At 53.7% G+C, this 21,993-nt stretch overlaps 1 protein-coding gene across 1 annotated transcript in view; it reads left to right on the top strand.

Annotated features, from left to right (window-relative positions):
* The window catches only part of Rbm19 (RNA binding motif protein 19), an 82,271-nt gene that overhangs the window by 21,814 nt on the left and 38,464 nt on the right, over window positions 1-21,993 (top strand). The window contains exons 17-21 of the mRNA XM_038345320.1: window positions 570-727; window positions 928-988; window positions 3,109-3,188; window positions 4,742-4,797; window positions 5,356-5,472. Coding sequence (XP_038201248.1) covers window positions 570-727; window positions 928-988; window positions 3,109-3,188; window positions 4,742-4,797; window positions 5,356-5,472 — 472 coding nt within the window. The remainder of the gene's footprint in view (window positions 1-569; window positions 728-927; window positions 989-3,108; window positions 3,189-4,741; window positions 4,798-5,355; window positions 5,473-21,993) is intronic.

Consider the following 21,993-nt stretch of genomic DNA (forward strand, 5'->3'; position numbering starts at 1 on the left):
GGCAGGCAGAAGCTGGCCTGAGAGCTGTCACCGGCACTTGGGCTGGAATCTCTATGACAGCAGTGCTTCTGGGGGCTTTGAGTTGAATCCCTTGAGTTCGGAGTTAGTGAGAAGGGTCTCTTCCATCCCCGTTCTTCAGTTTTGAGAAATTTAAAATTAAATTTTAATCTGAAAGTTCACTAAGCACCCTGGGTTTTTATTTGGTTTTGTTTTTGAGGAAAAGTAACATTTTGCTTAGGTTCCTGGTTAAAGAAAGTAGTTCATGTAGTAATTTAAAGTTAAGTTAGAGAGGCCTGGGCCTGTTTAGCACTCAGAGTCTTGTGTTCAGTATCTGTTCTCTCTCAAGTGGAGCCAATGACAGGGTGTCTGTGTGTCTGCCTTCCTGTCTTATAGTTCTCTTCCCCTCCTTTTCCCCTCTCCCTCCCTCTCTCTCTTCCCCCTGCTGAAGCCCTGCAGTGCCTGCAGAACCCCTTTAATCTGGCAGGGTCTGTGCTCTGTTAGTCTCTGAGACTTCCGTGTCTTTGCAAAGACTCCATGTAATGCCCTGATTTGTCTGTTGATGGGGCCAGCACTCGACCCAGAGGGTGAAAAGACGTCAGGGGAAGGAGCAGAGGCCCCCACAGGCGAGATGGAAGAGGAGGAGGAAGAGGAGGAAGAAAGTGTCCCAGGATGCACTTTATTTATTAAGAACCTCAACTTCAGCACCACAGAGGAGACGCTGAAGGAAGTAAGTGAGATTGGGGGAGGGAGAGGTGGGGGGGGGGGAGATGTGAAACCCCTGTCCGTGGCCTGATGACAGCACACTGTCTGCCCTGCCTAGAACTCTTGGGCCCCTCGTCCTCCTCAGAGGCGGGTCCTCACAGAAGGGAGTGGTGACAGCTGTGGTCTGTCTGGAAGGCAGCCGGTGATGGGCGTGTGTCTTTGCAGGTGTTTTCCAAAGTGGGAACCGTGAAGAGCTGCACCGTGTCCACGAAGAAGAGTAAAGCGGGTATTTATCCCCTAACTCGGTGGGACACCTCCGAGGCCTCTCCTCTTTGCTTTCCAAGTGTTACCACCCTCTCTAAATTTAGGCCTCCTGCTCTTTGGCGGACCCAGCTGAATACACTGGGTATTTCTCTCTCTAGAACTTTCCCCAAGAGTGAGTGAGTGGCTTTAGAACAGTTCCACAGAGGCAGCAGTGTGGAGCAGAAGCCTCTGCCTCCTCTTTTACCTCTGTGTTCTGGAACTTTCCTGGGCATCCCAAGGAAAGGCTGGCCTTGGACTCTTCCTCCTGCTTTTCCAAGGGGAATACCCAGAGACAAGTTCTAGAGCATTCTACTGATTCATTAATCCTGATCTTCCCTGGTCAGTGGGCACATAGGCCTCATATCTTTCTTTGGCCCAGGGATTATCCTGAATCTGCTGGCAGTCCTCCTCCTGGTTTCCTGCAAGGGATGGGCAGGGCCAGGCCATCCCCACCCAGAGTCCCTTTGGTTAGCCAGGGTTGGTGGGATTATCATGTAGGCTGGCCCAGCCTGCTTCTGGGTAGTGGTGGATAACTATGGTACCTCAGATGGGTACCATCTCCCCATAGATGGAAAGCAGACGATTAATTTAAAGGTGCCTGTCCCCAAGAGTGTCCAGACTCTATGGATGGCTGAGGGGCCAGTGAGTATAGCACTGTGCTAAGGGCTGTGGTGGGCGGAAGCCCTGCATGGCAGTCAGTGCTTCTGGGATGGTGGGCAGAGTCCAGGAATGAGGTGACCCCTAGGCCCTACACAGTAGTCAGCAGGGAGCCACTGAGGTGTAAACGGACACACGGGAGAGTCAGATGTCCATCGCACCTTCTACTCAGGGTGCTGTGACAGAGTCCTAACCTGGGGGTTAAAGTCACGAGTGTATCATCTATCTCACTGTGGTTGAGACTGGCAGGTGTGGTTCCTGTGGGGAAGGAACTGTCCAGTCTCCCGCTCCCCCTGCTTCCCCACCCCCTAGCCTGTGGGTAGCCACCTCCAGGCTCATATAGCATTCTGGTTGTGTATGCCTGACCTGGGCTCAAATTTTAGCCTGTTTTGGAGGCAGGGTCTCTCTGTCTAGCCCAGGCTGTTCTTGAATACCATAGCCTCCCATGTTGGGATTATAGGTGTGTGTCACTGTCTGGCCTCCCCCAGTTTGTAAAGGACCTCGGCTGTGCTGGAGTAGGGACACTATGATGACCTCACTTTGCTCAGCTACCTTAGTCAAGAACGTGTCTCAAGCAGGGCCCCAGTCTAAGGTCCTGGGCACCCAGTACTGCCTGCCATCCCTGGTCTTCAGGAGCCTCACACCAAGTGTGGGACACCAATATATACAACAGTGTACACATCCAGACATGGCTGTTCTGAAGGCCTGAGTCCGGTAGAATGTCCTCAAGAACTCCTGCCACCTGAACTATTGTTCCTCACTCCCTAGAACAGGAAAGAGCCATGGTCAGCCTCCCTGTCTGGACTTTCTGACCCAGGACCCAGGTGTGATCAGTAGCATGGTCAGCCTCCCTGTCCGGACTTTGTGACCCAGGACCCAGGTGTGATCAGTAGCATGGTCAGCTTCCCTGTCTGGACTTTGTTACCAGGACCCAGGTGTGATCAGTAGCATGGTCAGCCTTCATGTCTGGACTTTGTTACCAGGACCCAGGTGTGATCAGTAGCATGGTCAGCCTCCCTGTCCGGACTTTGTTACCAGGACCCGGGTGTGATCAGCTGTCAGATGTATGTAGAAGAGATAACTCGCTGCACACACCCACATTTGCCTCTGCCTCATGCATGGCGGACCTTGGCCATTGTTGCTTGAGGCTTCGTTGCTTGTTGAAGCTATGGTTATTTCTGTTACTTCCCACTCCCTCTGAAAGGCAGGCACCGATTAGGAAGTTAATGTCATGTCAGCTATCTGCTAGGTACAGCCAAGGAGGCCCCAGGCAGCAGCCCTGCAGCCCCATTGCCATCTCAGCACGAGCTGAGGTCTTCTTTTGAAGGAAGAGAGGTGAGAAAGGGAGAGACACTAGGTGTAGGTCCCTCCATATAGTCTTTACAAGTGATCTGGTCTGTGCCGAGCTCCACCCACACCCCCTTTCTCTGTCCCTCTTTCCCTTAGGAGTGCTGCTTTCAATGGGATTTGGGTTTGTGAAATACAAGAAGCCAGAGCAAGCCCAGAAAGCTCTCAAGCAGCTCCAGGTAAGCCGGGGGTTCTGGGCCATCACGGTGAGACCATGGCCCAAGAAAGATTAAGAACCCCCCCCCCCATCTCTCTCACTCATTCATTCTTTTACCGTGGTTCCAAACATACTCGCTCTAGTTCACAGGCCCTTTACAGAACACTCTGACCCACCAGAGCCACAGTCCCTAGACGCAAAGCCAGTGCATTAGCAGAGTGACCCTGGAAATCCCTCAGCTATCCTGGAAGTCAGCTAGTGGGACTGTGTTCACATGCAGGCCATCTGTCTATCATTTTCTCTCAGACCATGACTGTGAACTGGACTCGCCCCTTCCTCTGCTGGGAAAGGCGGGCTCTGACCTGAACAAACATGCAAAGGCAGCATCACAGGTGCTCCATGACAGTAGCGCCTCCCCTGGGGAAAACTTCAGATACCTGTCCTGGCAGAAAAGTCATCTGCTCGGAGCTCTGGGAGGGGGCAGCTAGGAGGTGGGGACGGCGAGTGCAGAGACCTGTGGCAGGAACAGGCAGGAGTGAGCTTTGTATGTTGGAGAGGCAGAGGAGCTCAGTGTATGGGGGCAGAATGGGGCCAGGGTTCTGGGACGGTGGTAAGGAGAGAGGTGTGGAAGGCTCGACCTTCTTATGGGTCTTTGAAGGGCTAGCATCTGGCCCAAAGGCAGCGGGAGACTGAGGCTCTGAGTTGAGTTTTAGCACAGTTTCTTAGTCACTGTGAGGAGCATGGTCTGGAGGTGACTGGGGAACCGTTGCACCCCTCACAAGATATCACCCTGGTGTCTAGACAAAGAGGTGGACTGGGGCCTGCGGCAGCTGACACTCAAGAGGATCCCTGAGCTACGTAATAGACCCTATCTCAAAGAATAAATGAGTAAATAAAGACAGCTCTCTGCATTGGCAATCATCTCAGGCCACGCAGGGCAGAGGCCATAGCCCAGCACGTGCCCTGTGAAGTTTTGTGGGGTTTTTTGTTTGTTTGTTTAAACTAGAAATTTTTCTTTGTTCCTGCACCCTGTGTCTTCATTTAACTCACATTCAGCTCTGCAAATGGTGGTCCATATCTTCTCTTTCATGTTTCTCGAGAGTTGGTAGCCGGGCATTTGCATGCATGTCGTGTACTGTTCTGTGCACGAACGTGTGTGCACATCGCTGTCAGGGATCGTGTGTCCAAAGCCCCACACGGTGTGTTTCCTGGGATAGCTAAGGGATTTCCCAGGGTCACTCTGCTAATGCACCAGCTTTGCAGCTGGGGACTGCAGTCAGAGCCCAGCTTACACATGGCTTGGGTGGTCAGAGTTCCGTAAAGAGCCTGCCAACTAGAGCGAGCTGTCTGCAAGCTAGACCTGCAGGCTCCTCTCTCTGAGACTGCCTCCAATGGTAGAAACGGGCAGCCAGGACATCAGGAATAAATACATCAGGAGGCTGGGTCTCTGGCCACCTGCTGCTCGGCTCAGGGACAGCCTTTCTGTTCAAGCCATCCCTGTCAAGAACCAGGGACTGGATGCTGGGGAAGGGTAGGCATGGGTAAGTGACCAGTCATGGTCGTTTTGTGTTTTAGGGTCACGTCGTGGATGGCCATAAGCTGGAAGTGCGAATCTCTGAACGGGCCACTAAGTGAGTCCTCGGGCATCTCCCCTTCCCTTGCTGGGTGGCAGCTCTCTCTGTCTGACCTTGGTGCTGATTATTAAATATCTTCACACACCCCAATTCCTCCCCCATTGGGGTTCTTCCCAATTAAGCTTTCACTTGCCAGCTTTGATACCGATACTTGCCAGCTTCCTCTCCCGGCCGGACCAATCAGTGTCCATCTCCTGGGTAGAAAGCTGAGACAGGCAGACATGTTTTTAAAATGAGCAAGTGGAGCTAGAGTGTAGCTCAGGAGCAGAGTGCTAGCCCAGAGTACACAATGTCCTCCCTCGTGGGGCTCCTTCTCATGGTCCTCCTTATGGGACAGCAGCAATGGACTGCATTGACCAGGGAGAGACAGTAACTTCAGTCCTTGTTACCTCAAAGTGGAGGACAGGCTGACTTCCTCTGCTTTCATCGTGGCCCCTTCAGTAGGCCCCTTGGAATGACAGGGAGGTGTGTTTTGTGGGGGAAGGTGACAGGGTCTGTCTAGGGCGAAGCAGTTGACACCTCAGATAACCCGTTGTTTCTGCCGTCTCACCCCAGGCCTGCCTTGACAACCTCTCGGAAGAAACAAGTCTCCAAGAAGCAGACGACCTCCAAGATTCTGGTGCGGAATATCCCCTTCCAGGCCAACCAGAGGGAAATCCGGGAGCTTTTCAGGTGGGTCCCGCCCTGGGCTGTAGGCACAGCGCCCCCTGGAGGCTGGGAGGCTGCCTGGGTCCTGACTGTTTCTGTGCAGCACAGTGGGGCTTTTCAAACTCTGCCGTTGATCTCATCATGGTGCGGGAGTACCCTGGCCTCCTCTCTGAGACAAGAGGACAGCCCGGTGTATGCCTGCACCCCAGGGCTGTCACCAAACTTGAGGGACAGCTGTTCTAGTGGCTGCAGCCTGTGGTTCCCCTGTAGGATTTACTGGCATTTCTTTGTGTGGATTCTTTTTCCAGAGAGTCAGTGCCTTCAAGGCCTTAGACAGTGGACCATCACCTCTGCTTTCCACTCCTGCCCCCGGGTGGGGGAATAATTGATGGGAATAAGACTATTGATCTCAGTTCGTCCCTGGGAAAAGCCATTTAGGGAAGACAGTGAATGTCCCTCATACAGCACACAGGCCATGGTCTCTGTTAGCACTGGAGGCTGACTTGGGGCTAGCTAGGCAGGTGCTGAGACTCGGAGGTAGACTGACTGGGCCAGAAGTGGAAGCTGCAGGCTCCTCTCTCCCGGCGGTGACACCAGGCAGGAACCTAGCTAGATTTCGTCAGACCTATTCTGCTCATGGTTTCAAAGATCTGAGGGGTTTTTGCTGCTCTTGTTTTTCAAGCTTAAATCCTTCCCCCCCCCCCCAACTTTTTATTTCACGTGTGTGAGAATTTTGCTTTCCTTGGTGCACCATGTACGTATAGTGTCGTCAGAGGCCAGAGGGGGCATCAGACCCCCTGTACGTATAGTGTCCTAAAGGCCAGAGGGGGCATCAGATCCCCTGTACATATAGTGTCCTAAAGGCCAGAGGGGGCAGCAGACCCCATGTATGAATAGCGTCTTAAAGGCCAGAGGGGGCAGCAGATCCCCTGTACGTATAGCGTCCTAAAGGCCCGAGGAGGGCAGCAGATCCCCTGGAACTGGAGTTACAGATGGGTGTGAGCTGCCATGTGGGCACTAGAAAAGAACCCTGGTCCTCTGGAAGAATAAACAGTGCTCTTAAACACCAAGCCATCTGTCTGCCCCCGCTTCAGTCAGAATTCTTACAGGGGAACCCAGAAAGACGTATGGACTGTTTAAAAACAACACACACAGGCCTTGGGCTGGCCACCCCACCCATGCACAGTAGAGCATTTTGATGGGAAAGTTGTTGCTTAGATGGCTCTGCACTGAGCCGCAGTTGAAGGAGACATTCCTGTGATCCCATGAGAGGGGAGTGCTGTGTGCCCTCAGAACATCGGTTGGGTGAGTTCACCCCTCCATGCAGATTGCTGAGGCTCAGCTGGGGCCCTAGAGTACTTAGGGGCCTTGAGTCCCCTCTCCTCTGCCACTGCTGCAGAAGCCCAGGGAGGAGCACGTCAGCAGCACTCGGCCCCTGCTTGTCACTCTCTCAGGTGGTGTGTCTGGTAGGATGACCTGTCAGCGTCCTGCGAGGCACAGTGCCTGCAGAATGAGTGCGGAGAAGGATTTATCTTTGTGAGACTGGCGTCTGTACTCTTGCTGTGAGGTTAAGAGAGTGGGATGCTGTTTGGGGAATCAGCTTCAAAACCCTTCCCTTCTCTCTGTGTTCTTCCCCGTCCCCTGGGGTGGGGGCGTGCACAGCCGCGGTCAGCTGAATTGATGCAGCAGGCCTTCCCCTCCGAGTCTGAGCCAGGGTGCCTGGTGAGACAGGTCACAGTTGGGGGCAAGGGGGCATTTTTCACATGCCCACATCCAGCGCATCAGCCAAAAGGAGAGTGAGAGCATTGGCTCGGTGCTTGCCTGCCGTGACTCTGCTCCTAAAAAGAGTCCTGTCTCACCGCTGCCGCATCAAAAGGAATGCTAAAACCCGTGCGTGTTAATCGGGAGCCACATCCCTCAGAGATGACACTGTCACTCGGTTCTACAGTGTACTGGGGATGACATTTATCCAGGGGAACAAAAGATGGCGAGGCAAGAGAAGGAGCTTTGTTTGATCTGCATATTATACGTCTATTTAGTCGGCAGGGAATTAGTGTCTGCCAAATGTACTTACATGTGGCGTCTCTTCTGTTGGCCATTGTTCTCTCTGAGTGGTCATGAACCCTGAAGCTGGAACTCTCCCTCTAGGACAGGCCCTGCCTTGCTTTTGTTAGCCTCCCAGCAGACTGAGGTTTGAGGCCAATTGCAGTGGTGGACAGCAGGGGTCACTGTGAGCCTTCCCAGGGATGCAAGGCTTGCACCTCAGGCCTGATTAGAGACAAAGCCACCGGCCAGCAAAAGGTCACTAACTAAGGGGAGGCTTCAGGATTTGGAAGAACTGGTTGACCTGCTATGTCAGGCAGGGTTTGGGGGGACTTTTCCTGGTGGATATGATCAAAATCACAACCCACATTCCAGGCACATGCCTGTGTGCTGGGCTCTATGCCTGGTACCTGCCACGCTGGATCTGCTTGGTGCTTGCAGCCTTGGGCGCGTGAGGACTTCTGCTATGCCCAAAGGAAACTCGAGGCATGGTCTACTCAAGGCCGCACATCTGGGCCAGCATATGGCTTTCAGGGCACTGACCCAGAACTTGGTCTTTGGAATCTGTTCTCCCCGGTTTAGGAGAATTTGTCACCCCCACGTTGTCTTGGTGGGGATATACTGTGTGGTGAGATGTGTGGTTTGTATGAGGCAGTGTGCTAGATGCCAGGGAACGCAGCTGTATCAGGAGGGCCAGGGAAGAGACATGTGAGAACACAGGGCCTGTGGGGCAGGTCTTATCACCACCTGCTAAGGCAGGACGGCATTCACTGGACCCTTTCTGGAGATCCAACTGCCTACTGGGCTCTATCAGTTCCCACACTACCTGAGCAGGAAGGAGGCACTGTGGGGCCCCATACCCGCAGGAACCTCATCAGGAGTGTTTGAGGAGTCACCTTCAGACTGACCCATCAGTGAGTGAAGACAGTGGTGTTCTCTCTGGTGTCCATGTTCTGGGCCTCAGTTCCTGTCATGTAATAACTATGCTGATGCCGGTGGTGTGTGTATAATAACTGCGCTGTCATAACATGTAATGATTGTTACTAGAGTCAGACACCAGGCGCTGGGCTGAACATTTCCAGTTATCAGGATCCCCTGTTGCTACAGTCTGCAGTCATTATAACAGCATCCATTTTCCAGGGAGAAACTGCTCCCAAGCCCAGATCCAAGCCACTCACTCACGTGTCCAGTGTCTCCAGCTGCCTCAGTTCCCTCCTGTACTAGGTGGCTTCCCACCTGGGGCTGCTAGAGGTTCTGTGAGGTTACCCAGAGGCCGCAGTCGCAGTGAGTGTCCAGTATTGACTGTGGTTCAGCAACACCAGAACAGCAGGAATGTGATTTGAACCCAGGGCCTGGCTTCAGGCAGAGCCTGTGTCTTTACCCACAGTGCAGAACCCTCGGAGGTTTTCTGTAGCTTTTTTCACTGTCTCTCCTTTCCCTGGGTACTTGCCTCCCACACTGCCATTCTCTCTGCCGTCAGACCGCACGGATGCCTGAGGGACCCATGTGCTCAGTTCCCTCAACCCTTGTAGAGCAGTGGTTCTCAACCTTCCTCATGCTGCGACCCTCAAATACAGTTCCTCCAACCTGTCAGTTATTTCATTGCTACTTCATAACTGTAATTTTGCTACTGTTAGTGAATCGTAATGTAAGTAAGTATCTGATATGCAGGGGATCTGATGCGCGACCCCTGTGAAAGGGTTGTTTGACACACACCCCAGGGGTCGAGACCTGCGGGGTGAGAACCGCCGCTGTAGAAGGCCTGGAGGGTGCTCCAGACTGTCTGCTTCCCAAGGGCTCCTTCTCTCCTCCCGAGTGACTGCAGTGCCCCTTAGGCCTCAGCTTTCCCCCCTTCAGGGTGGAGATAGAGAGCAAGCCCAGCAGAACCACATAGAGGAGCCAGAGGCTCCCCTCGCATCACTGGATTTCACAGCCTGAGGTTGGGAAGACCAGTGTCACGGTTCCAAGGTGGGCGAGAAGGCCTGGGTGGCGCGGCCTCGGCTGGGCCTCCACATAGCCCCTGTGCAGTTTCTTCTCCAGAGTATAGAAAGAAAACTGTCCCTTTCCTGCCCGCAGTTGCTTCCCTGACTGTCCTCTCTGCCCCTTACGTCTAGGTAGTTTACTTTCCTCCCCAGCCATGGGCACAGGTGACAATCTGGGGGAAGACAGACCTCCCTTAAGCTGCGGGATGTACCTGGAGCTGTCCCCAGGCCTGCAAGCTGTCTGCTTCCCTCCTGGAAGGACCACACTGTTGCTACAGACCAGATAGCTAACGGGACATCTTATAGAGCCTGAGGACTTCCCCTAGTCACTAGCCAGTCACTGTAGAACTCAGGTCCCTGGCCTTTGGTGCTGTTGACTCCCCATGAGCCCCAGACACGTCCCTCTGCTCAGTTTCCTCTGTAAAGTGTCCTTAGTGCTGCCACCCTCCTAGAGCAGAGCCCTTGGGATGTGAGCCACCGCACAGAGGCAGGGCCTGTGTCTGCCGAGCTCCTGAGACCTGGCTGTTGCAGTGTCACTGTCCCTTGGCCCCCACAGCCTGAGGTGCCGCTGACAGACCACATATGGCCCGGGGCGACCGGCATTGGAGTGGTGAGCTGCATGGTAGTGAGGTTCCTACTGCCCTGGTTCTGAGGACAGGAAAACCCATCAGCATGCGTCCTACACTGCTCTAGCAACTGCCACTCTGTTTACACAGCACTTACCAGGAAGCCCCTACCCAGCCCCTTGCTCTCACCTCATCCCCACCAACAGGCATTGGGGTTTGAGCATCTGGCAGATTTGAGACCCTATAGCCCCCTCTGACTTCCCTTTCCTCCTCCTCCTCCTCCTCCTCCTCCTCCTCCTCCTCCTCCTCCCCCTCCCTCCCTCCCTCCCTCCCTCCCTCCCTCCCTCCCTCCCTCTCTCTCTCTCTCTCTCTCTCTCTCTCTCTCTCTCTCTCCCAAACTTCCCCCTCTGAGTGGCCATCACATGGATATTTGCTGTATCTTAGAACTGTCAGATGCCATGTCAGAGTCTAAAGAGGGCATAGCCTGGGGTGGCTGTTGAGTACCCCGCCCAGTGCCACCATCCCTAGCTGCGTGGCCTGGGCTTGTTACCCACCGTCTTTGTGTCTGAGTCTCATCTGCAGTGCCCCGTGCCGGGCACAGATCGGCCCACAGTGCCTCTGTAGTTACAGCTGTGTGGGCCGAGCCCTTCCGCTTGCCCTTGGCTGGCTCCCTCCCACTTGGTCTGTTCGTTTCTCCCAGCCTGCCTGCCAGCTCCCCTTTGACCTCGGCCCATGCAGTTACCCTCTTCTTGAACAAAACCCCTCCAGACTGTAAGGTCAGATGGCACTGGAATCACACAGTGTGCATGGGAGCCTGGCGCCCAGCGGGTACTCAGATGCTCAGGGTATGTAGACCTACTGCACAGAAGCTTACTCTAGAACGCTGGTGAAATCGAAGCTTAGGAGGCACAGAGAGGGTTAACGGTTTGCCTAGGTCACACAGCTCTGTGGTGGTGCAGTCAGCTCCCTCTTTAGAGCCCACCGTCCTCCTGGAACTGTCCCTGAAGGGCAGGGATGTCGGCTCCATTGGCTAGGCTCTGGCTCCAGATAGAACACAACTGTTTTCCCCCTGCTATTTCCTCCTCAGAGGTGTGAGCCACCTGCTAGGGTGTGAATGGGCAATTCACAACAGGTGTCCGGAGCCCTTAATTACGCGCCTGGGTCTCCTCAGCCCCGCACACCTGTTGTGCTGACTTTGTGGACAGCTCAGTCTGTCCCTGTGGGCTCATTTCTTCTGACAGTCACCGTGACAGTGGCGGGAAGGCTGAGGACAGACAGTGGCCTCCCTCCCCTGCCCAGGGCTGGGGGCTCTGCTGCACATCCATTCCTGCCAGTGTTTTCTAGAAGCTTCAAGCTCTTTGAGCCACTCTGCACACAGTGGGTGGGATGAGAGGAGGGGTTTGGGGTTCCCCTGACTCTCTGGAAAGATGCCACACCCTGGACCAGTGGTCTCACTGCCGGACCCACCTGTGCCCATCTGTGCGTCATAGTGCACGGTCCTCTTGACATGGGCCTCACGCCGGCTCCTTCTCTGTCTCAGATGACGCCTGCAGAGATCTAAGAAAGTCAGAATAATAGTGCAGGTTCTGAAGACAGACGTTGGGTCCAGTGACATGCTGGAGGTTGACAGAGGTAATCAGATGCAGAGGTGCATGTGGATCACATATGGATGTGGGTGCCCACACATCCATACCCTAGCCAGTGTGGTTCCCACATGGTTCCTGGTCCTGCTGCCCCCCAGCGATAGTGGCCCCTCCACTGACTTCTGTGCCTCTGCCCGTATGTTGTGTGAGGTACCACTCCCACTCCTGGGCTTCCATGTTTGTCTGTGGGAGGTCTCCATACCGCTGTAAGGTGCATCCATGCTGGGTAGGTGAGCCATCGCTTGTTTATTTATTGCTGTATCCTGCTCTGCCAGGAGGCAGTGCGTGGTGCAGTGCTGTGGTGTGTCTCACTGTAGTGGGGCAGTGTGTGGGGCAGTGCTGTGGTGCGCTCACTGTAGAGCTGTGGTGCATAGAATAGCGCTGAGTGCATCTCTGTAGGACAGTGCTGCAGTGTATAGGGCAGCTAGCTTTGAGGTGCATGGGGCAGTGCTGTAGCGCATCTCACTGTGGGGCAGTGCAGCCTTTTGCAGGTCGTAGCTGTTGTGTAGATTGTGTGTGGGGCACATGCTTACTGGCTCTTTAAGTGCCACAACTGAGCAGGCTCCTGAGCACTCTGGTCTTGGTGCACTCAACACCAGTGCAGGAGTACTTGCGCGCGCTCACGCGTGCGCGCTCACACACACACACACACACACCCCTACCCCACATCTGGCCAGTGCACCCACGACTCGCCTACCTTTTCTGCCTCATCTCATTTGTGAGACTCTGGCTTAGTTTCTCTGATTTTTCTATTGTAAGTGTCTCATCGGGGGGGGGGGTGCAGAAAAGGCCATTGGATCTCCTGGAGGGAGTTGCAGATGATCGTGAGCTGCCATGTGGGTGCTGGGAACTGAACAACATCTCTGCAAAAGCAGCAAGCTCTCTTTGCCACCCCAGCCCCGGTTGTCTGGTCTTAAACTAAAGTTCTTTTATTAATTTCCTAATTGGCCCTATCATTCTGTGTATTTTGGAACTGCATCCCATGATCACAGTGTCTCTGTTGTGGTCCCGTGGCAGTGCAGTGTCCACTCATGTGTAGCTGTCACTCAGTCTCCACCTCCTCCCCATGTTCTCCTGTGAGGCTTCCTGCATTGGGCACAGTTCTCTGAAATCCATTATACCTGGCTGAGGTAGAGACTTTGTCCCCGTCGTCATTGAGTTAGCCCACCTGGCTGATGGTGATGCCCTGCCAACCTGGCTCATCCATGCAGACCTTACTACATGCTCCCAGAACATTCTGGAATGTTTTTCCCCACCCAATGGGTGTTACGGTTCTCTGTACTTCTATCAGGTCTCTGGATCTTATTGGTTAAGGCCATTTAAGGCCCTTTGGGGGAGAATATAGCCTCTCACACACAAGTGGCCATGAGGAAGTTTTGTGTACCCTGTAACTCAGGTTCCTGTGGCTTGGTATCAAGCTAGCACTTCTGATGTGAGATGCTGGCCACTCTGGGGTGCACACGCGGTGGGGGCCAGGACAGAGGGAAACTAGGACAATGACTGAAGCACCATGTGGCCAGCAGGGTAGTGGGTTATACCTGGAGTGGAGCCAGTGAGGTTGGCAGTGCCCCTCAGTCCCTCCACATACTTCCTGGCCTCCATATGCATCAAAGAGAACCTTAGCCAGGGCCACAATCCAGAGTTGAGCTTTTTGGTTCTTCTGTCCAGTATTGGCATCGGTTTGGGCTCTTGGTGAGCATTCCTGGTGAATCCGTGAGCATTAGCTGTGACGTAAACATTTGTTATGTCTCTGATCCTTACTGCCATGGGACAGGGCACACTGGACAGTGTCTCCTGACCACAGCCCCTGCCAGGCCTGAACCACTCTGTGCCTGGGATCCCCTTGATTTCTCTGCCTCCCTGGGAAACCGAAGCTTCCAATCTGATGGCCCCACAGCAGAGTAGGGTATAGGGCCACATTGTCCCCCACATCTTTGTATAATATGTTCAAGGCCAGCTGCATGTAACTCTGTGAAATGACCTCAAATTTCAACTAGGAAGTCAATACCCCAAGCTGTAACAGATGGCAGTAGTGAGCTGCCTGTCACAGAAGTAAGCAAGTAGCATCTATGGCAGCTCTCTTTTGGAAAGACATGAGAAACTACTGAGTCTTGCAGCAGCTATGACTCAAGAAGGTTCAAGCCCAGGTCAGTCACAGCCAGTCTGATCTTTGCTCAGGAGTAAATCTGCCTCCGTGGTCAACAGCCAGTGGGGAAGACTCAGGGAGAGAGAAGTTACCCCAACTGCCATATGCTGCATGAACTTTAGTGCTTAAATCTGTGCTAATCGATACTAACATGGCGTTCTGGAGAGTCAGAAGTACCAACCCTTATGTCTGTGCTGTGAAGGAACAAACACCATGGGGGCAGGGAGTGTCTCTGTACCCTCCCTGGAGGTAGGATAGGGTCTGTGGTGTGCATGTAGCCATAGTTCTAAGCCTGCCTCTCCTGGTAAGCCCCCCCGAACACCCCAGAACTCAGGACAACACCAAATGATGGTTCCTCTGCTGCTCCACCAGGCCAAGCCGCTTGCTAAGAGGGGAGTTTGGGCTTATCTGGCATCTCCTTTCTCGGGTATCAGAAGTTGGCCGTGAGCTTGGGCAGGAGCCAGTGTCATTTTCTGAGTCAGCAGGGCACCACCAAGAAGGCGGAACTCAGGCCACTGCTTGACCGATCCAATCTTGGCCTGTGTTGGTTGAATAACTCAGTGCAGTTGCCTCAGCTATGGCAGAGAGCTATGCCTTCCAAGGCAGCAAAAGTCATTGGTCATTGCTGCCTAGGACCCTGTGTTGGGGATTGTGGAGACTGCCTGGGCTCTGCAGAAAGCATTGCAATTGATTAGCGATGTCTGCTGTGGCTGCAGGAGCGCAGCACTGACATGTGAGCAGCCACCATTGGCACTAGTGATAATGATGTTCCCCTGCTACAAGGGTGTTTTCACCTGCCACCCTGACGGAGCCAGCTGCTGGAGGCAGCCTTGCACTCTATCCAGGGAAGATACAGAGCTCAGACTGAGGTGGGGCATCCTGGGTGATGGTTCCTCCCTCCACAGGAGACAGTTGGCTTGTCTTTGCTTTGCACACAGTGGCTGTTCCAGCCCTCACTCTATTTGGTCTTGGTCTTGCTTGCAGGTGACTGTTGAAACCAGCACAGGGCTCTGCTTGTCTGTCACCTGGCATGCTGGGTGCAAAAGGCAGTGGGAGGCAAACTGCTTGGGAGATGTCCCCAAAGCATCTTCAGGCCCCTCCCATGTCACAGAGCTTTCAAGTGAGCAATACTCTGTGGGCCTCTGTAAAGGGCAGGCCCTCACCAGGTTCATCACAGGGCAGTCAGCTCTTAGAGGGGCAAGGACTGTCCTGGCTGGTCCTGGTTGGACAGGGTCCATGACAGAACACTGGCCCTTCACCTTAGTGCGAATGTTCTGTACAACATACATGTTGGGTCCACTTAAGCCTGCAGATCTTTTTTGCTGTCAGCCTCAGTGGTGGTTGGTTGTGCTACCTCTAATTTTGGTGCAATTTTCCGATTAACGTTGGTCAATTGCTGATGGCACCTCTGGCGCTCTGTGGCATGTCGTCGGTCTTTGTGCTTGACAGTGGGGAATGGCCAGGAGGTCACCACAGAAGTCACAGAGCAGGGCAGGGCCATGAGTACAGTGCTGTGGGAGGGGCCGCCTCAAGAGCTGTGCCGTGTCCAGCCTGCACAGCCTCCCAGGGCATCCCTGGAGCATATCAGAGCAGAGTTTCTGAGTCTTGGCCCTGCCATCGTCCCCTTCAGCCTCTCACAGACCACGCCTGTGGGCCTGTGGGGATGCAGCGGTCGTCAGCACACAGGAAGACAGCTCCACTCACGTAGTTGCTGGCACTAATGCCGAGGTTCTAAAACTGTGTACCCAGGACCCCTGAGTGCCACTGTGAGCCTGGCTCAGCTATGATGGGGCACTGCAGACTAGGGGGCATCTAAGGGATCCCATGAGAACTCACTGAGGTTCTGAGGGCGTTGTGGGGTGCTGTGGAGCAAAGGAGTTTGGGAATTGTGATTAAATACACGACAATGCCCATGCTAGGCTGCAGCCAGAAGACATGCAGGTTCCTGACATCCTCCAGAAATTTCTTTCTTTCATGTCTCCCGCCCCTCACCCCACACCCTGCTGCTCACCTCCTTTTCTTATTAGATCAAGTTGAGAACACTTACCTTCCAGGCCCAGCTTTTGGGGCTTGCTACTTTTCTTCCAAAAAGACTGCGTCTACTAGATGTCGTCTGTCTGTTCCCATCAAGGGCCAGTCCCAGACGTAGGTGCAGTGTGGCTCCTCCGGGGAACTGTCTGGGGCAGATGTGGAGCAGGGCGTTCCCGGAGAGTGCTCCAGTGCCCAGAGTGGCCCGGTGCACATGGGCTCCTCTCTCCATCGCCTCCCTGCCTTTCCCTATGACCATCTCCATGCAGAGGGGCTGAAGACATCAGGGAGACCTCAGCCATACTGGGCAGGGAGAGTCTTCCCAGCGGTGAAGGAAAGGAAGTCTGTGTGGAGGGTGCTCACTCACACGCAGAGTGACTTTTGAGCAGGAGAAGCGTGGTCCACTTACAGGTGGCCCAGATGCCCTCCCTGTGGACTGCTATGACGCTTGGAGTCAGGGAAAAGCACTTCCTCTCAGTTGGTGTCCTAGTGGAAGAGCTGCTGGTGAGGGACTGAGCGTTGCATGGATGACTGTCAGACCCGCGCCCCCTTCTCTCTCCAGTGCCTGCACCTTCTCATAGCTCACCTTTGAACTCCTGGGCCAACCCCTTGTTCGAATTCCCTCGCCATAAATGTAGCCAGGGTGATCCTGGCCACTGCGGTTTCTGCCTGGCCCTTCACACACTGTTGAAACTTAAACACCTTAAGGATCATTGCCTGCCAACAAGCCAAAGCTTAGCTCTTAAAAGGCTTTCTCCCCATTCTAAAGTGAATCTTATTCTAAAGAGCGTGGGAAAGTGAGCAAAAGCCACAAAAGCAGCCGCATGCAACTGTCTGCTTGCATCATGGCTCCTCCCCATTCTCTTCCTACTTGCCTCTGCGGCGGGGGTCGGCATTAATGTCCTTGCTCCACAGATGAGGAGCTGGCAAGGCAGAGGGGTTAAGTGACTCGCCTGAGGTCTCATAGCTGTCAAGTGCCAGAATGGAAGCCCTGGGGCCCAGGTTCCAGTCTCTACTCCTCCCCTAGCTCCATGGGCGAGTTTGATGGACGTAACCCCAAACCGGCATCTCCCCTGCTCGTATCTGCTGAGAGCCTCTTGTCCTTCCGAGTGTACGCTTAAAAGCCTCCTACGGTGGCTCGGCTCACACGACAAGCTCCACAGGCTGATCCCGCCTTCGCCCGCGTTTACTGTTTAAAGTAGATGGGTGGCACAGGCAGCGGATGGGGAACACACACTGTCACACATGTGGGGAAGAAGCAAAATGTTTTCCCACCACGGGCCGGGAATAAAAGCTTGTTGAGGGAGGAGAAAGCGAGCAGAGGGAAGAGATTTTAGTGCAGGCCTCAAGGATGCCCCTTCCTGAAGCCTTGGCACAATACTGCTTTAAGTAAGGCTCTCTCTAACAGCTTCCCCCCCCCCCATCCTAGCCTCCCCATCACCGTAACTCCCTTTAACATGGCCAGACAGCCGTGTCAGTACAGAGCAGTTTATTAAACAGGAAAGAAGCACCATCGATGCATCTGTCCCACGACAAGCAGAGGGACTCAGCTGTAGCAGCCCTGGCCATGGGGAAGAGGCATCAGTTCTGCCCCCAAGGACCTGCTGCCTGTAGCCGTGAGCTCCACCATCCCAGGGACCCATGGGGAAGGACTGACTACACACATGATCCTCCCAGGGGCTCGTCTGTGCCTTTCTTACTGAACTGTGAGAGGCTGACACTGGATGAGGGAGAAACAGGCCAGCCTGGCTATGGGTGACAGGGGAAGCAGGCGGGTGGTACTCGTACTGGGAAGCAACCGTGGGGCCCTCTTTCTTCCTGGGGTTCCAGACATGGCCTCCCACATAGTGGACAGAAAGTACCTCACAGGCTGCATGCACTGAAAAATTCCAGCCACATGTCAAGACCAATTCTCAAGACCCTTTCAGGGGTCAGAGCATCTTCCTTAGACAGTCATCCAGGGCTAGCCATTTGGCTTCTGGTTTTTTTCGTTTTCTGTGTGTTTTGTTTGTTTGAGCTACCCTCCCTTCAGAGGCCAGAGCTGCCCTGTAGTGTTCCCCGGCCACAGCAAGGGCCCGTGGACTGCAGAACCGTCGGCGCAGTCACACGCAAGGAATCACTCATTTGTATCTCATTTTCGAGTTATTATCGAGCCGCTGGTTGAGAGAGTATTTTGACAGCAGCTGTCAGCAAGGTGCAAGCGGCTGCCATCGCCTGCGATTGGCTGAAGACACCTATGGCAGTGCGCTGAATAATACCCCAACCCCCCTGCCCCCACCCCACCAGGAGAGGCAGGGAGGAGGAAGAGCAAACATCACAGAGGAGGAGGGAAAACGCAGGGTTCATTTACATGTTTCTGACTCCCAGTAGAAACAGCAGCCAAAAAGGCCCCGATTGTATCTCATGTTTTATTTAATTTATTGTTATTTGAGGTTTGGGGCAATGAGGGAGGTAGATGAGAGAGGCCCCTTTCCAAACAACCATTTAGGCTTGTCAGAGCTCATTGATTGAATTAGCAAAGTTTCCACTCCTAGCTTCCAGCTGCAGGGCTGTAAGCCGGTCAAACCGGGGTGACCAGAAGCCCTGCATCAGGGAGCCTAGGAAGGAGGTGATCATGGCGAGGGAGTCCCGCCGGCTCACCAAACAGCCTGTTCATCTTCTCTGTCTGCTTAAGTGAAGCTCGAGAGAACGCGTGCACTTTCCTGTCCATCCCTCACAGGCCTTCTTCCTCCATGGTAGGAATTGCATCCTGTGTGTGTTTCTCTCCGAGCGCTGTGCGCCCAGGCAGGGGAATAAATAACACTTCGCATCCGCTGCCTTTTACCCGAGCAGTTGAAAATTCCCAGTTTGTTTGGTCGTTGGATTTGTTTTGTTTATAGGCTTAGAAAAAAAAAAGTCAGCAGCAGCACCAGAAGGCAGATGTGGTGACAGGAAAGCAGGCAGGCTCTGCCTTGCGTTGAGGACCCGTGGGGGCCGTGCTCCAGGCAGAGTGCTGAAATCTTTTACAGCACTAGACCAGACGCTAGGGCCATGTGTCGTCTTTTCCCTTCACCAAAACCCCATCTTCTCTCAGACATCCCCCGTGGGGGCCGAGCCTCCCTCCCTCCGGGTTTCACCTGCTCCAGTCGGGCCTGGTGCAGGCTTTCCCTTACTGTCAGTACCACAGAGCTGAGCGCTATGGTCTCAGAATGTCCAGAGCCGTTGGTGGTATTGTGCCAGGAAGGAGGTGCTGCATGCATCCTCCAGGGTGTGGGACACATGAGGTTGAGGTTGGTGGCAGGATTTGCTGGGGAACGGTAATGGATGACTAGCGGTGGGATTGACATGGAGGACAACAGCTTGTCCTGTGTCTAGGGAGTATTCTGCATGAGTGGGTGCCCACCCAAGACTTGCCAGTAGTGTTGGTAGTCATTGTGACAGACCAGCCCCACAGGTGCCCCCAGGTCCTCTGGAGGAAACACCGCCATTGAAACAGCTGTCTCTCAGTTATTTTCTCTCTACTGCTAGTCCGTGTTTGCCTCTGCTTCACAGCTGGGAAGACAAGAACACTATGTAGTGGGGGTGGGGAGTGGGAGGGAGGGCAGTGGAAAGGAACTTGGCAAAGTTGTGATATGGAGAAGGAAGCCATTGTGCCTGGGAGGAACCTGAGTCCGTGAGGATAGTGATAAGCCTGTTTGAGGCCCTGAACCTTAGAGTCAGTCAGCAGCCGTGGAAACGTGACCTAAAACCAGGCTATAACCGTGAGCTCTTATCTCAAAATAAATAAATACATAAAACCAAGAAGCCATCCTAGCAGCACAGGCCCATTATCCCAGCCACTTGAAAGGCCGAGGCAGGGGGATCCCAAGCTCGAGGCCTGCCTGCAAAGCCTAGGTGTCTGCCTCAGAATGTAAGATGCTGCGACGTAGTTCAGCGTAGAGCACTCCTGTGAGGCTCCAGGTCTACCCTGGGCACCCCTAAAAACAGTCAGGATTGAAAAGCCAGATTAGATTTGGGCCAAAAAAATACAAAGTATGGCTAAGCAGAATCAAATACTCTTTGATGGGCTGTTGCATCTTAGGGATTGTGTTCTGTCGCTAAACAGATGGGCCACACAATGTCGTTTCAAAGTCTTTTTAAACTATTGGGTCTTTAGAATTAAGTTCAGTCTAGTAAGGTCACTTTCTGCCATGTGTTGGCTCCCTCCCTCCCTCCCTCCCTCCCTCCCTCCCTCCCTCCCTCCCTCCCTTCTTCCGTCTCCAGCTCTGTCCACCTCTGTACACCATACAGATCGAGTCTACCATAGCCCTCATCACGAACACCAGGTGCTGACTCTCAGTCCCTCTGCATCACACACACAGAGCCACAGCACACAGAAGCCCCGGGGTGCTGACTCTCAGAACTCCAGGCACAGCCAAGGGTAGCAGGGTTCATCCAGAGCAGAGACTGTCTGGCTTTTTCTGTGAAGGGCAGATGGTGACAATAGTCACAGCTCAAAAGCACTGGGGACTGGGAGGGAAGGGGGTGTGGCTCTCGCCAGGAGTTTTGACTGGGATGAAGGGACGGGAAACCATACCTTTCTCCTGCAGCACACAGTGTTCTTGTGAGGTTTTTCTTTTCAACCATTCCCCAGTGCAAACGCTGCTCTTTCTGAGGCTGTGTAGAGTCAGGAAACAGGCCTACTGCGGCTGTCACTGTCCACCCTCATTATAGGTGGCAGCAGGGACACAGGCAACTTCTCTGGTCCTGTGTTTTCCTATCCTAACTCAGCCTCTCTCTGCCCCCACCCCCCCCCACTACCGTCACCTCAGGGCACTCACCCCAAAGGTGTCTGCTTCCTCCCGTAGATGGGCCCCCATGTCCTCAGTTCTACATCAGTGCTTAACACGTTATAGAGGTGCATCTCGGGCACCCAGAAATACTTGCTTTAGGATAAAGAGACAGCAAAGAGAAGATGGGTGCCCTGTGGTCCTGCTGCCCCGTCTTTTTGGAATTAACCATTCGAGTCACTGGTGTGAAAGTCAGATCTCCTGAAGCCCCTTGGAAGTGCCCTGTGAGGTGCCCACCAGGGGAAGAAGTGTCTGCCCTTCGTCAAGGGGTAGGACGATCATTGACGAGAGAAAGCTCAAGAAAAGCATGCATTCCATCCCAGCCCCCAGTGCCGGATGGAGCACCTTACAGAGCCCGCCAGAGTCTGCCTGGCACAGGAGAAAGACCCAGCCACAGCCTCAAGTGTTACTTTTTTTTTCTTTTCTTTTTTTAATCTTTAAGGAGACTTGATTATAGGTGCCTGGGTCTGTCACTGGAGATGGATTTGAGTGCTGTAGGGCAGGGTGGCATGCTGTTGTTGTTGTTGTTGTTGTTGTTGTTGTTGTTGTTCAGAAATAGAAAAGTTACAAGAATACTGTAAAGATTCATGTTTGGTCTGTTCTCTGTTCTTACATACGTATGCTGGTTTTTCTGACCCACTGAGACTACTTGGGGTGAACTTCGTTGCTGATTCTCCCCCCTAAGTTATTTAAGAGATCTTTCTTGTCAAAACAAGATGTCTTTAATGACCATAGTTTGTACAGTTACCAAAATCAGGCCGTTCCCACACCACTGCTCTGTGCATTACCTGAATGTAGTGAGGGAATCACATCCCGGCCCAGCGGAATGCAAGTCCCCTCTCATCCTCAGACTGGGGTTGGCTTTAGATCAGGAGGACAGCCTCCTCCTCCCTTGTTCCTCACAGCTCAGGCAGTTGTGACAGACACCCAGACACTTGCTCTGTGGATGTCCCCTTGATGGAGACATCAGACAGGGCGAGTCTAGGTTCAAATCCTGCCTCTGGCATCCTGGGCCAGTGCACCGTCCCTGCTTTGTGAAGATTCGGTGTGTGTGTGTGTGTGTGTGTGTGTGTGTGCGTGTGCGTGTGCGTGTGCGTGTGCGTGTGCGTGCGTGTGTGCGTGTGTGTGTGTGTGTGGTCGAAGGCTGGAAACAGGATCAAACTGCTTGGATACCAGCTCTGTCTCTGGCCAGTTTTGACCTTGGGTGGGTGTGTGTCCCTACCTCAGCTTCCTCAGGAATGAGCATCATGATGGACTGGAACCAGTATGGCTCTGGGCAGCTCTGATCATGTGGCAGGCCCTGTAGATGGAGTCTGGTGATGGAAGGCA

Source organism: Arvicola amphibius, chromosome 10 (assembly GCF_903992535.2).
Source record: "Arvicola amphibius chromosome 10, mArvAmp1.2, whole genome shotgun sequence".
NCBI lineage: Eukaryota > Metazoa > Chordata > Mammalia > Rodentia > Cricetidae > Arvicola > Arvicola amphibius.